This window comes from Remersonia thermophila, chromosome 6 (genome assembly GCF_042764415.1).
Source record: "Remersonia thermophila strain ATCC 22073 chromosome 6, whole genome shotgun sequence".
Lineage (NCBI taxonomy): Eukaryota > Fungi > Ascomycota > Sordariomycetes > Sordariales > Chaetomiaceae > Remersonia > Remersonia thermophila.
This window is the reverse complement of record NC_092222.1, coordinates 1239855-1254327: the sequence shown is the minus strand read 5'-3', so window position 1 is coordinate 1254327 and position 14473 is coordinate 1239855. Positions and strand designations below refer to the sequence as shown.

The 14473-nt window shown below is 61.8% G+C and overlaps 4 protein-coding genes across 4 annotated transcripts; 1 reads left to right on the top strand and 3 right to left on the bottom strand.

Moving 5' to 3' along the window:
* Window positions 1–2951: 2951 nt before the first annotated feature.
* On the bottom strand, window positions 2952–5798 carry VTJ83DRAFT_6536 (uncharacterized protein; the record flags this gene model as incomplete). Its single annotated transcript, XM_071013258.1, has 5 exons — window positions 2952–2987; window positions 3227–4582; window positions 4676–5071; window positions 5161–5534; window positions 5639–5798. 5 exons carry the CDS (start codon window positions 5796–5798, stop codon window positions 2952–2954), a joined length of 2322 nt encoding a protein of 773 aa, XP_070864163.1.
* An 899-nt stretch (window positions 5799–6697) lies between these two features.
* VTJ83DRAFT_6535 (uncharacterized protein) lies at window positions 6698–7880 on the bottom strand (the record flags this gene model as incomplete). Its single annotated transcript, XM_071013257.1, has 2 exons — window positions 6698–7695; window positions 7790–7880. 2 exons carry the CDS (start codon window positions 7878–7880, stop codon window positions 6698–6700), a joined length of 1089 nt encoding a protein of 362 aa, XP_070864162.1.
* Window positions 7881–8920: 1040 nt separating this feature from the next.
* Window positions 8921–9835, top strand: VTJ83DRAFT_6534 (uncharacterized protein; the record flags this gene model as incomplete). Its single annotated transcript, XM_071013256.1, has 2 exons — window positions 8921–9518; window positions 9651–9835. The coding sequence occupies 2 exons, from the start codon at window positions 8921–8923 to the stop codon at window positions 9833–9835; spliced, it is 783 nt and encodes a 260-aa protein (XP_070864161.1).
* A 963-nt stretch (window positions 9836–10798) lies between these two features.
* On the bottom strand, window positions 10799–12218 carry VTJ83DRAFT_6533 (uncharacterized protein; the record flags this gene model as incomplete). Its single annotated transcript, XM_071013255.1, has 6 exons — window positions 10799–11521; window positions 11588–11681; window positions 11740–11827; window positions 11886–11979; window positions 12055–12090; window positions 12189–12218. 6 exons carry the CDS (start codon window positions 12216–12218, stop codon window positions 10799–10801), a joined length of 1065 nt encoding a protein of 354 aa, XP_070864160.1.
* Between the last annotated feature and the right edge of the window lie 2255 nt (window positions 12219–14473).

Genomic DNA, 14473 nt, shown 5'->3' with positions numbered 1-14473 from the left:
CAAGAGTAGAAGCGTGTTTGTCGGCTTCCAGCAGGATGCGCAAGTCAGAGGTAGAGCCCCTCGGTGGCCTAGATCAGGAAGACGAAACCGAGGCCGGGCGGCACGAGGGCGTCTTGAAGCATTTTCTCCTTCCCGTCTCTCATGGCCCAATGGCCCAACGACGCCGGGCCCTTCCCTGTTTGGTATTCTTGCTGATCGCCCGGGCCGTGGGCCGTGATGCGGTGTGTCGGGTCCGGGTGTGTCCCACCACCTCCACCTCCACCTACACCCCCCCCCCCCCCCCCCTCCCTCTCCATGAGGTGGTCGACCTTGCTATGTAGGGTCCCGAAAAGCCGCCCAGCATTCGGCTGCCACTTGCCAGCCTGCCGTTTGCCGTTTTCTGTTTGCTGGCGGGCGTGTGTGACCGCCAGGATGGGTACAGGAAGTCCAACCTGAGCTCGCATCCCGCTGCATGCAACCTTTCCGCGACCAGAGTCTAAACTCACAAGGTTGGACGGGCACCAAAGCACCGAGCCTAGTGCAACCGGACGTTGCTTTGCATTTTGCCGACAGAAGCTTCTGCCGGAGATGTCTCGCTTCGGTTGCGGCCCCGGTGGACGAGAACCCCGTCCCTTCATGCTTCACTTATACCCGCCCACCATGACGGTCGCTTGCCCAATGCGCCGGGCATGCTCTGCCACAGAAGAGAATCGTTGTCGGCTTCCCGCCCTTGTTGTCTTCTCATCCTCGCCGAATCCCCTCGTCCAACTTCCCGCCCCAGACCCGGGCCTCGTCAAATGACATGCCAACCCTCCGTGCCAAGGCAAACCGTTTGACCGAAGGAGGGGTTGCTGGTCGGGTGGATGAAGCGGCCGAGATCCGCAAACGAACGAACGAACCTTGACGAATGACCCACTGCCCCGCGTTTTCTGCACTGACCATGCTGCGCTAACCCCACTCCCAATGTCAACGGACAGCTCCCCACACTTTCCCCAAGCCTGCCTCTTTTTTCACGGCGCTCTCTCTTCCTCTCCCTCCGTCCTCCCCAAGCATGATGCCTTTTCCGGCCGGAGCAAGTTCCCCGTGGCGGCGTGTATATGTGTGCGCACGCGTGCGTGCGTGTGTGTGTGTGTGGGTGTGGGTGTGGCACGGCAGGGTTGGGTCCATCACTATGGCGTAGCGCGACGGGACGCCCGGTCAACGGTCCGACCGGTCACAAACTCAACGATGCTTCCCATGGATGCTGACTGGAGGGTCCCGGAGTCCGTGGTCCGGCTTTGCACACGACCGATGACGTCCCAAAAGCCTCCTCCCATCATCAACATCATTATCATCATCGAACAAATGCGCCCACACCACCACCTACAACCTACAGAGCGGGCACTGCGGCGTTTGCGACGTGGCATCGATTTAGCCAGCTCCCCGTCGTACTCGGCCGATCCCGCGCCGGTCCCGACGGGACGAGGAAGCACTCGGGACGCGGTAAATTTTCTTTTTTCGGGCCAGCGCTGCGCACTACATACATATCCCGCGGCAGTGGGCAGCGTTTCGGCATTTTTTTGGCGCATCGCCTTCTCTTCATGTGCCTTCATATGCCTTGCTGAACCCAGCATGACAGATGGGAGAGGAGATTCCACCTGGGCCCCCGTCGCCAGGGGGGGAGAAGATCCTACTGTGTAAGCCGACGGTCGCCAATGCCCAACGACATGCAAGCAAACCGGCTCAACGTCCCTTGCCGTGCTGCTGCTGCTGCTGCTGCTGCTGCTGCTGATTCTTCCTCTGCATGTCTCGGTTGTCACGCACTTCTCGCAGCAACCCCTCTAGCCAACCCAGGCAAGCCATCTGTCAAAGATTTTACCCCCTTGTCGAGGTGGGATGTGGGATGGGAGATGACCATCCTTGCAATTGGGAGATCTGGTTGGTGAGAGGAGCTCCCGCGATGGGATCCTGGGGGAGGGGGGGGGGGGGGGGGAGAAGCATCGCAACCCAACTGGACAATTGGCACCCGGACAGACAGAGCCGTGGAAAAGAACTGATCCCTTCGTCTTCCATGGACGGATTCCCCTCCCTCGGGAAAAGTAAAATAATCCCTCACGATCGGGATGTCCCACTATCATCATCATCATTATCCTATCACCATCGCCCGTCTCCAATATCGCATTCCCCTTGCGCTGCATGCGCGTCGCGGACGAAGCTCCACACAGCATCGGCCACGTTCCTCCAAGTCCCAGATTTCCAGGTCCCAGATCCCAGGGTCTCGCCGACCCAGCCAACGTATTACATCCCACCCGCGCCAATATTTGCACATGTCGGGCAGCAGATCCAGGGCGCCGTCCGCTCGCCAGCCCGTTCCTGGACCGGCCGGCAGACGGAAAATATCGAATGCCGGCAGATCGCATTGGGACGGTTGGACGGGCGGGCGGCGCAAGCCCTCAATCTCCCGCCCGGTCGTGCATGCTCGGCGGTATGTATCGTAAAAGGTGGGTGGTGGTGGTGGCGGCGATGTGTCGGTGGTGGTTTGTTCGCTGGAGAGCCCAGCTGGCACGGCAGCCGTCCTGGTAAGATGCCCTACCCAACCCAACCACGTCGTCCAGTGAGAATTCTCTCGTCCCTTGCAGCTTGCGTCCACACACACACACACACACACACACACACACGCACGCACGCACACACACACATATATATATACATATATATACATACACACATATATACGCACACGCGCGCACAGGCACGCATGCATGCATGCAGGCGCGAGGAACATGGAGCAAGAGCCACTCCTCGCCTCGCACACAATCTCCCCGGGGATAGGACAGACAGGGCAGACACGCAGACGCACACTCCGTCATCATGGGAAGACCTCACAATCCAGGCACGCAGCAAGAATGGAGGCCCAATTCTAGGCCGTTGCAATTCTCCCAACTCCCTTGTAACCACGGCGTTGTTCTTTCTCTCTCTCTCTCTCTCTCTTCTCAATCGACGTACGGTACCCAGGGGATATGACCGGACTTTGCGTCTCGTCAATCATCATACCCCTCCGCCTCCCAATCCCTTCCCGCATACAACCCCCCTCGGGTTCCTCCCCCTCCCCCTCCCCCTCCCCCTCCCCCTCCCCCTCCTGTGCCCCCGAGTCTTTCCCGCCGTTGATCTCGGCCTCGATCTTTTCCAAAAACTCGGGCGGGATCGTCGGTATGTACTTGCGCTCCCTCTCGCGATTGACCCCGCCGAACCCGGCCCCGTAGCTCACCAGCATGTCGGTGGCGCTGGGCAGCGTAAAAGGCAGCATGAGCGCGGGGTCGAGGAGCAGGTTCGGCGGCGCATCGTCCTCCTCCTCGTTGTGTTGCGATGGTTGGATGTAGGTCGGCGTGTCGGGTGCTTTGGGCGATGATGGCCCTCCGTTCGATAACCTCCCACCCGGCGTCGCCGGGGGTGACGTGGCGGCGGCGGCGGCGGCGGCGGCCCGGTTTCGCTCCCTCCTGAGAGCGGCCTCCTTCTGGATGGCTTCGAGGTACTTCAAGGCGCTCTTGGGGAGGCCCTTCTCCCCAACCTCGGGGCGGTAGTGGGTGGCGGCGTGGATGAGCTGCTGCGGGCTGAGGGCGCGGAGCTGCTGCAGGGTGCCGACGAGCGCCTCGAGGTCGTCGGCCCCGAGCGACGAGAAGCACTGGAGCCACTGGAGCATCTGGATCACCGGCGCCAGGTGGCGGCGGGCGGCCTCGACCGTGGTCTCGCCCGACGACTTCATCTCGCCCTTTTCGTAGTGCTCGGGCTGCCGGTTGTTCTGCCGCGCCCAGTCCTCGAGCGTCGACACGTTCATGCGGATCTGCATGGCCTTGGTGCGCGCCAGGTACTTCCGGTTCGACATGATGCGGTTGAAGAGCTCGGCGCCCAGCCAGTAGATGAGCTGCGAGATGATCTGGGCCGTGATGACCGAGTGCACGTCGTACAGGTCGAGCACGAACAAGGTCGACGAGAGCAGCGACGTGACGTTGCGCGGCGACGGCTTGGCCCGCTGCTTGGGGGACGGCGGCCGCAGCCGCTTCTCCAGGGGCTCCTCCTTGACCTCCTTTTTCCGCTTGAAGATCTTCCACTCGTTTTGGAACGTGATGTCCTCGAACCCGGGGATCGTCTCGTGGTCCAGCATGGCCGCGTCCAGGACCTTGTCGAGGCGCCGCTCGGCGTCGCGCACGATGAGGATAAAGATCTCGTTGATCAGCTCGGCGAGCTGCACCTGGAACTCGACCGTGGCCTCGACGAGGCCGGCGTCCTTTTTGAGGTAGTGCACGAGGAGCGTGGCGTTGGACATCCAAAAGGCCAGGATGGTCATGTCCCATTGGTGCTTTTCGACCACGGCGTTGATCTTGTCCGTGGCTCTGAGCAGCCATTTCGCCAGGAGCTCGGGGCTGGCGTGGTAGTGCGCGTACCGGGCGCCGAGGAAGATCATGTTGGCGGGCACCGGCTTCTGCGAGGGGGATCGCTGCGGCGTCATGTTGGTGATGACGATGTCGAGGATCCGTTCCAGCTCGTTCTCCTGGAACACAAACATTTGGTCGTGGTGACACCTGGTCCAGTCGAACTCTTGTTCCTCCTCCAGCTCTTCCGGCGACTGCGGCCACCGTTAGCTTGGCTGTTCGCGCCCCCGCACCTTTCCCCCCGCCCTTCTCCCACCAACCTCTCGGCCGGATTGCGGATCGCTCACCTCGGGCTGGTCATCCATGCCTACGTTCCCCAAGTCCACCTCGAGGTCGCGGGCGCTCTCCATCATCATGCGCCGGCGCATCTCGTTCTCGGCAAGCTCCTCCTCGAACCGGTCCTGGCTGAAGCCCGGGTTGTAAAAGTCGTCGCCGGTGCCGGCCGAGCCGATGCCGTATCCGCTCAGGTAAAAGGACATGTCGGTGTCGGCGGCGACCAGGTCGAAGGCGGTCCGGCCGGTGGACGTCTTGGTCTCGGTGGAGGCGCCGCTATCCAGCAGCAGCTTGGCGATGCCCTTGTGGCGGTTCGTCATGGCCCACATCAGGGCGCTCCACTGGTTGCGATCCTGCTTGTCCACGTCGGCGCCGGCCTCGATGAGGGCCTGCACGACGGGTTCGTGGCCCTAAGAGGTCGGAAAGAGCGCGCGTCGTCAGCTCCGGGGGGGGGGGGCTCCGTCTGTCAAAACCGGGCGAGCGCTGGATCCCAACTCACAAAGCAGCTGGCGTAGATGAGGGCGGTGGTGCCCTCGTCGTCGGGGGCGTTGACGTCAATGTACTGGCGGGCCTTGCCGTGGAGGATCTTGGCGACGGAATCGACGCTGCCGTTGCTCGCGGCCATGATGAAGGCCTTTTGGAGTATGTCGCGCTTCTCCGCCTCGGAGCGGTGCTCGTCCTGGGCGATGGCATCTTCGTCCTCGAAGGCGGCGCTGGCGGCGTGCGCCGCCTGGGCGGCGAGCATCTCCATCAGGCGCGCCTCGCTCTCGGGGCCGCCCTTGGTCAGGTCGTCGCCGTAGTTGTCGTCGAGCGTCAGGTCGTTGAAGCTCAGGGGCTTCGCGAGGATCGGCGACGTCAGGAACTGCGACTGCCCTGTTTGAGTCCACACCATTTCATCAGCCCCGAGCCTCCCGCGGGCGGACAGGAAGAAAAGCGAGGGTCCACGGCCGGCCGGGCCACGGCGTCGGCAAACGCACCCTGCCATCCGTCGTAGAGCTCCGTCTCGGGCACCAGAATGTCGGCGGGGCGGCGCCTGTCGTCCAGGGAGGTGGGCAGATCCGGGGGGAGGACCCTCTTCTTGGGAGGCTCGCCGCCTCCCAGGGCGCCGAATCCGCCCTCAGAGTCCCCGAGATCCATGGCCTTGGGTCTTGACCGGTTCGTGCGGCGTTCGACGGCCGCTCATGGGTTCATGTGCGCACGCTCCCGGAAGTGGCGGCAGGCATGGGGCCCGGAATCTCGCTGAGCGCCGGTCGTGCTCTCTAGGAACCGGGAACGGGAAACGGGCAGGGATGTGCAGGGACGGGAGAGAAAGCCGAGGGTTCGAGGTCAGATGCCAAGGTAGCGATGGCGAGCGCCTGTGTCCCGGTGTCGTTTGTGTCAAGATGGTTCCTGGGTGAGTTGGGAGTTTCCCCCCCCTCCAAGATGGACCGGACATTAGGGGCCGTGGCCAAGCCTAAAGAGGGAGGTGGGTCCACGGGCCGTCGAAGCTCAACCTCTCCCCACATGCCGGATGGCCCGTGCGTGTCGGTCTGTGAGTCTGTCTGGGGGGACGTACTGTGTACTCCATAGTTCGTTATTAGTGAACTAGTGAGTCTTGTTAGGTCAGGCCCAACGTGGTGCTGGAGGGTCGGCCTGGTGGATGCATCCCTTGACCTTGTTCATTCCCTAGGTAATTATGCCCGGCCTTGGATCGTGTCGCTTGTCGATTGGGCCGAAATCTGTCCATTATTTGCCTGTATTCCTTTCGTGTTCTGATGATGGCTGTTTTCTTGGATGCCCTTCCGGGTCGTCAGCCACGCCGTGGGAGAGCCCGTAAATTACGTCACAGCGAACAAAGACACCCGTCAGGTCCTCCCTCTGTTGTGCAACCTGCCAAGGTATCCCAGGTACCTGACCGGGCTGGAGCCATTGACCGCCGCCTCTGGTCGTGTCGCCAGAGACAATGCCCGATTCCCAAAAGAGCTCTGGGCTCATTGTTTATCTATTAGTTACTCTGAAACGCTACCAAAAAGCCCTTCTTGTGCCGTGTTGTTCAACTATTTCGTACTCGCTCCGTTCGCAGAGACCGCCCGCCGTCCCAGCACCCGCAACCTCTTGACGCCGCCATCCGGCACCATGGTGAGCTTGACATGGGTCACCACGCGGTCCTGGATCAGGCTGTCGGCCGGGTGTTCCACGTCCGGCTTGCACCGGATGGGATCCGCCGCCTGGACCCAGCCCGGGGCGTCGGCCGCAGGGTCCCCCTCGCCGGTCCACTCGATGGCCTCGAGCCGGACCTCCTGGGGATAGTTGCCGCGGAAGTGCGCCGTGTCGACGACGAAGCTCTGCACGTAGCCCGGGGCTCCGAGCCGGAGGATGGCCCAGTCCACGTGGCCCTTGGTGCGCGACCGCGCCGTCTCCCAGCCGTCGCCCATGTCCTTGCCGCGCCCGGGCAGGATCAGGTTGTCCTTGGACCCGAAGTGCTGGTCGCTGCATGCCACGGCCAGGCCGCCGTTCTGCGCCGCCGCCAGGTCGAACACGGCGCCCACGTCCTCGGGGAACACGGGGACGGCGCGGCCGTAGAGCCGGAACCGCGCGATGCCGCCGTCCGGGTACATGTTGAGCCGGACGTGCGTGTACTGCTTGTCCGTGGGCCGATCGAGCTTCCACCCGAACCGCTGGCTCGGCCCGCACTCCTCGATGCCCAGGATCGTCTCCCACCCGCCGCGCGTGCCGCTCCACGAGAGCACCTCGTCGTCGTCCTGGCTGAAGCAGCCCTCGACCGAGATGGCGGGCGCGTGGTTGCCCGAGAAGAAGGTCGTGTCCACCTCGACGCCCTCGACGGTGCCCGAGGCCACGCCCAGGCGGATCACGACCCAGTCGAACGGCTCCGGGTTGTGCCTCCGCGTCTCCCAGCCGTCGTACCAGGCGCCCGTAAACACCATCTTGCCGGGCTGCCGGATCGGGGCGGCGGGGTTGATCAGGTTGGCCGCCTCGGCGAACCACTCGTCCGAGAAGCCCAGGATCTTGCCCCCGAGCGCCGACGAGATGAGATCTAGGAGCCGAGTCAGGTGGGGGAGGTTGGGTCGGGGCCGGGTGGCGAGCTGGCAGGGGGGGGAGGAGGGAAGGGAGGAATGTACATCACTGACCTAGACGGCCCGCGCGAAGGGTCGAGTCGATCAGATCGGCCGGGACCCGGGTGGCCGGCACGGCCTCAAGCTTGTACTCGACGGCATCCATGAGGGGTGGCGAGGTCAGATTCACAGAGATGCTGAAGAGGGTCTAGCTAGCGCTGCTACTACCTCGGATTCAGGTAGTTACTTGTTACGCATCGGGGGAAGATGAGGTTATATCAACGGCGAGCGCTTCGGACTTCAAGGGGGGGGGGGGGGGGGGTAAGCAGGACGGCCCGTTGCCGGGCTCGTGGTCCTTATCTCTGTTGAAAGCTGCATGGAACGTTCCAGGCTCCACCGAGGGCCGTTGGTGTCCTCGCCGGAGAGCAGCGTCATGTCGGGCAGCTCCGGCGGTGCCATCAAACTGCCTGATGGCCCCAAGAAGCCGTGACGGATACTGTGCCGATGGGTCCAGACAAGCCCGATGGAGACGGCCCAGTCACGACTCTTGATGATACGTAAAAAAACAGGCCCGATTCCGACAAGGCCAGGGATGCAGGACGTTTGTTGGAGCGACGGCTTTGGCTTCCATGCATGCCCAGCGACGGACGCCAAGAATCCCGAGGGCGGGGCCACCCCGGGACGCTGCAGGAAGCCACTGCAGCGCAGCGTTGCCCGAGCTCTAGGCGCCTTGGTCTCCCGAGCGTATGTCAGTACGGTGCATAACTAATACGTGAGCCCCCGGCCGGCGCGGCCCCGTTTGGGGAAACGGCGGAGCGCTCATTGGTCGGCGCTGTTGCTGGGTGCGTCATTGCCAGGCTCGACCGCGCCATCGACGGCATGCTCGCTCGCTCCCAGAAAAGCAGCGGTCGCGCAGCAGCGATAAGAGGGCAAAAAGTACGTGACGTGACGTGACGGAAGCTTTGTTTCGTGCAACAGGGATTCAAGCTTTCTACAGGCTTCCAACGCCTCACGCAACAACCCCCTCTCCTCCGCTTCATCGTGATCAGCATCCTACGGTAATAGGCCCAGCTCAAAGTTGCAGTTTCAACGCCAACAAACTTGTCATTCATTCCTTGGTTTCCCTCTCTCTCTCTCTCTCCCGAGACCTGATCTGCATAGTACATACACAGCACATCACCCCCGCCACCCCCCCCCCCCCCCATCATGTCCTCCTCACCTCCTCCCTCAGGAGAGGCACCCGCCATCACCGCCTCCGGCCCGGCCTCCGCCGCCCCGGAGACCGACCCTTCCCCCCCGACCGAAAGCGCCCCCCTCCTCGGCCGCCCCGGCGACGCGACCCAAAAGCCCGACTCGCCGCTCTCGCGCAACCTCGTCCTCGGCACCGCCTGGCTCGCCCAGCTCGGCGCCCTCGTGCTGCTCGCCACCGTCCTCGTCGCCGTCCTCACCCACCCGGCCCTGCCGCTGGTCACGCCCCACCCGCTCCTCCAGACCCTGGGCGTCGTCGCCGTCGTGCAGGCCGTGCTCGTGCTGCAGCCCACCTTCACGCCCGAGGCCAAGGCCGCGGGCCAGACGGCCCACGCGGCGCTGCAGGCGCTGGCGGTGGCGCTGCTCGTGGCCGGCGCGGCCGTGATCGAGGCCAACAAGCGCGCCCACGGCCTGCCGCACTTCCACTCGGCCCACGCGTACCTGGGCGTGGCGACGCTGGCCCTGCTGGCCCTGCAGGGGGCGTTTGGCCTGACCATCTGGGCGGTGCCGCGGGTTTGGGGCGGCGTGGACCAAGCAAAGGCGCTGTGGAAGTATCGTGCGTTCTTCTTTCCCTCCTCCGTCTCTCCCCGCTTTTTTTTTTTTTTTTCAATTTTGTTGCGTCTATCCGGCGGAGAGTTCGCTTGATGGAAGGCGATTGCTAACATGTGATGGATACGATGGCGTGCAGACCGGTGGGTTGGCTATGCGGTGCTGATTTCGCTGCTCGCCACGGTCACGACGGCCGCTAAGACGGACTACGTCAAGAAGGTGCTTGAGGTAAAGTTCTGGCCGGTGCTGCTGGGCGTGGCCCTGATTGTCGCTGGCGTGTTCCCCCGGATCCATCCTCGGAAGCTGGGCATCCAGCGGAGCTAAGTGGTGAGAGGGCGCTGGATGTGACGTAGCTTGGGATGCCGTGAGATGACCAACATGACGAGGTTTTTTTTTTTTTTTTTTGTTTTTCTTTTTTGGTTTTTGCTTGGAGGGCGTGGTTTGCGTTGGATTCTTTGCTATTCGCCAGTATCGGTTTCGGATTCTAGGAGTCTGGAGAAACGGAGTGTAGGGACACAGTTGTAGTAGCGACAGGATTGCGTCGAGAATACGGCACCTTGCTTTCACCATTGCACAGAAACCCGTCCCGAAGCCAGTCCGGTCGAAATGCTTGAATTTTCCCGTCATTACGCTACGGCTCTCCATCATCTCTGGGTATCCAAGCTTCCAAACATATTCTAACCCATCCCGGCAGCTCGATACAAAAACGTTCAACATGGATGCCACCTGCCATTCCTCCCCGAGAAGCCAGCTTCCATGCCGCCTCATTACATCGTTCCCCATCCGCCATCACCCCCCCGCAACCGTACCGTGCTGGATGAAGCCGTACCCGCAGCGCTGCTCCCGTTTCCCAGCCCCGAGCGGGATAAGCCGGCCCGTCACAGCCGTTGCGCAGCCGCTCCTCGGTCATCAGATGCAAGTGGTCGTCCATTCCGCACCAAGTATTACGTCGTACCCCATACCCAGTCGTTTACCTCCTCTTGGTGCGTGCCGTTGTCTGCGTTTTGCTGTCATTGGTTGTGTTGTTGCTTCGATTCGCACTGGACGCCGACGTTTCCCGCCAAGCTGAAAAATAAAGGGGGGAGAGCAAGAGCTTCCCAAAAAATGAAAAAAAAAAAAGGATGTGTTCATCAAGGCATAGGAAAAAGAGCGTCGTGAAAAACCCATCCAACCGCCAAACTCCGATATAACCCTATCCTGTGTACTGAGGTGCGCCCAGGAGAAAAATAAAAAAAAAGGGCGCGGGTATCTCCCCCTGTGGTGAGCGGCGAGAAGCTTATTTATTTTCTAGGCTCGTGATGAAGGATGCATCCCGGCAACCCCGCTGTAGTCAGGACCGTCAATGTAAGAACGCGCACCTGGAGCGCCGTTGTACTCCGAAGTCTCGGCGTAGGGACGCGTCCCTGACATCGTGTTGTAGTCAGAGGCGTAAGTGCGCCTCCCCGGAATCGCGTTGGATTCCGAGGCGTAAGATGGACCAAAGGGCTCCATTTCCCAGTCGTCCTCGGTGATGCTGGACCAGAAGAGCCAGACAAGAATCACCGAAACAAGCGTGAAAAGGGTCTGGAACAGCGACCCGTCGATGGCGCCCGAGGTGCCGTTGCAGATGTACGGGCTGACAACGAAGTTGAAGACCTGGCCCGCGGCGAAGGCCGCGGCGGCGCCGACGAGGAAGAGCATGGGCCGGATCTCGCCGAGGACGCGGAGGACAAGGACGGACTCGAGGAGGAAGAAGAGGACGATCCACAAGAGCGGCACTATCAGGTACAGGACGTAGAGGGCGATGCTGCGGTTGGGGAGCTCGAGGCTCGAGTTCCAGAAGCCGGTGAAGGAGAAGCCCGTGTCGAGGGCGATGTAGCCGACGCCGACGAGGAAGACGAGACCCGAGCCGCCGACCAGAGCCACCGAGATCGGGGTTCCGTCCTCCATGAACTGGTAGCCGACGAGAGCGTTGAGGAACAGCACCCATGTTGTCGCGGCGATGGCGCCGATGTTGATCGCGCTAAAGGCCTGCATGTGGATGGTTGGTCAGCGAGACGGCTCGAGAGCACCCCCCATGACGGCAAGCCGACGTACCAATCGCACTTTGGAGCTGATGGGAAATTCTCCGACGGAGAAGATCTCGCTGATGGAGATGAGCAAGTACCCGAGAAGGAAGAGCTGCATCTCTCTGCACACACGGTTAGCACGACGGTGCGCGGCGGTGGCGGGACCGGACCATGACTTGCCTCCTGCCAACGGCGGCCCGCTTTCTCTCGGACCGAACGAGCAGCCCCAGCGTCGAGACGATGGCGATGCCGCAGAGCAGTATCGACCCTAAAGAGTGTCAATGGGACTGTCGTCGCAAGGCAGAAGAAACGGGGCCAGGACGAACCCAGGTTGCCAAGGCGGCGGTCACCCGACAGCGGGATGCCCTTCAGCTCGCAGCCGTCCCATGGTCCCGCTTGGTTGTCGGTAGGCGAGAGGAGCTGTGAAGGGCGGGCGAGTTAGCATGTCGTCTTTTTCTCCTGGGTGCCACGCAGGGTTTTTGGGCGCGCACTCACATTGCACACGGGGAGGGTGGTGTCGGCGCAAAATTGCTGTTTGGCGGGCGGTTAGCTCCCATGCGACCAGAAATCGCCATCCCCCGGCCAAAAAGAAATCCCTGGGACGGCCGGTGCTGCTTCGCGTCGCTCACATCAAAGTTGCCAAATCTTGTCGAGCCCATCTTGACGATTCGTTAACGCGTGGCGGGGAGCGGTGGGTCGTTTGCTCAATCGTCGAGTCAGATTCTGGAACCGGCGACCGCCCGTCGTCAACGAGCAATTGCTGGCGGAAAAACAATCGGATTCGACAGCGGCGTCGTTTGCAGGCCACCGAGCCCTTGGTATTCCCCGTCCGATTGTTGCGGAGGGCTGGCGTGGGATGTCGTGTCGCGGAGAACCGAATCGAAGCCGACGCAATCGGAGGCGTTTCGTGCCGGGCAATGCGTGTACGGCTCGGCGTGTTGCGAAGACCACACAGCGTTCCCCCTTTTTCAGCGCAGGCTGTACCTGTCAATGGCTCCGTGGTCGTGCGCGGCGAGCGAAGGCGACTCGGACCGAAGAGGACGCGCAGGAGGCACTTGGATCGGGAGGCCGCACCGGGTGAAGGTTGGGTGGGCGGAGCGGGAAGGCTGGTGGTGATGCGGAAAAGCACGAACCCAAAGGGCGGCCAAGGTGCAGCCGTGGCCTGAGCTCGGCAAATATAAACGTTGAACGCACACGTTCCAACGCCGGGGGGGGGGGGCGGGTTGATGCAGCAGGGCAGCAGGAACAGCGAACCTGAGCACGGGCTGATCTGCCACACTACCAGCTGCCCAAAAGCCAACGCCCGTTTTCCAACAACAGGGGGGGTTGGCCCGCTTCCCCGTCAGGCACGCACGATTGGTGGGTTGCCTGGGAAGCTTTCCCCTTCCAGGCAACCGGTCGGCAACTCGCCCAGCCTTCAACCTCGCGAAATGACAAAGTGGGACTCAGCGCCAATCCACTTTCCTTCAACCTCGGAGGCGACAAAAAGTCGATGATGGGGAACGTTGCATTGAAAAACTCCGCAGTGCCTTGCAGCATTCATTCAGCTGTTCCATCCGCCATCCCGTCGCTTCAGGGTCCCGGCGAAAGCAGCAGAGCAGCAGAGAAGAGCACATGGCAGCCAATGCAGCAGGGCAGCTAGCGGCGGCTGTTGCCAAGGTTTGCGGCACAACCGTACGCGCATGTCGCAAATGCAGTTTCCGCAGCATACGTTCCTACGCAGTAACTATATATGAGACTGAGACAGCGTCTAGAAAAAAAAAATCTCAGCGTTCCCGTTTTAACGAGGGCGGCACCGCCTGTGGATCGTTCTCGCCCGGCCCCCACCCCCCCCTCTCCCTTTCGTCTTACTGTGTTGGATGCCGTTGTTTTTGACTTGACGCCGTCGTCCCAAAGCCAGGCACTTGACAACAAACTTCGGACGACGAGTTCCCGCGTTTGTAGGTAGCGCAAATCGCCGAACGCTGAACGTGTTTTCGCATCATGATGCCTGAATCTTCATCATCATCATCATCATCGCATCATCACCAGACAGCGTTGCTCACCAGCCCAACCTGGTACTCCGTCCGTGCCGCCTGATTGCTTGCCGATGACGGAACCGGACGTGGAGTTGGGCTGCGGGCATGAAGTCCCCTCATTCGCTGCCTGCATGATGAGTTGTTGGATGACGGTCTCCTCCGAAACACCTCCCTGTAAGCCACACAAGAGATCTGGGGATGCTGCGGCGGCGCCAAGGCGCTCCGTGGCCAGCCGGCCCGTTTCCTCGGGCGTGGGAAGACACGACGGCATCATCTTGGCAGCCTTGTCATGCTCGTCATCTGTCGCGCAGGACGTGGCTGAGCTTGGAAGGGCAGGAGGTGCATGAAGAATAAGCGTGAGGAGGAGGAAGAGGAGGAGGCTGAACAGCTCTCCTGCTAAGATCTGAGCGACGAGCGCCTTGCCTCGTACGGGATGCGCCCATCACCCACCGCACGGGCACACGGTGTGGTTTTTGCGCCCTGGAGGTTCTCCTGGGGCAGGGCTGAGGGTCCCGCAACGGAGCTGGAAAGTCGACGATCGATATTTCAACCCGCCTCCACAGGTGTGACAGCAGCGTCTTTTTTCGTTTTCCCCGTACGGCTTGGTTCCAGGCAATGCTTGACCGTTGTGGCGGAACCCGATCCCTGGGCCCGGGAGTCGGTTGGAAACGTCTCCGACCTCGCCAGCAGCGATCTCGCCAATGCGGATGAGTCGAACAGTCTTGCTGGGTGTGTAGTATGTATTATGGACACGCAACGGCGCGGACGGTACTGCGCAAGGCAGTCCGAGGCCGACGACGCGCCACAAATGTCAGTGGCGACAAAGAGCCCGAGGGGATCTATTGACGCAAGCCTCTCGGAAAAAAGTGAACGGGCGACCTGGAACATTGTCGGTT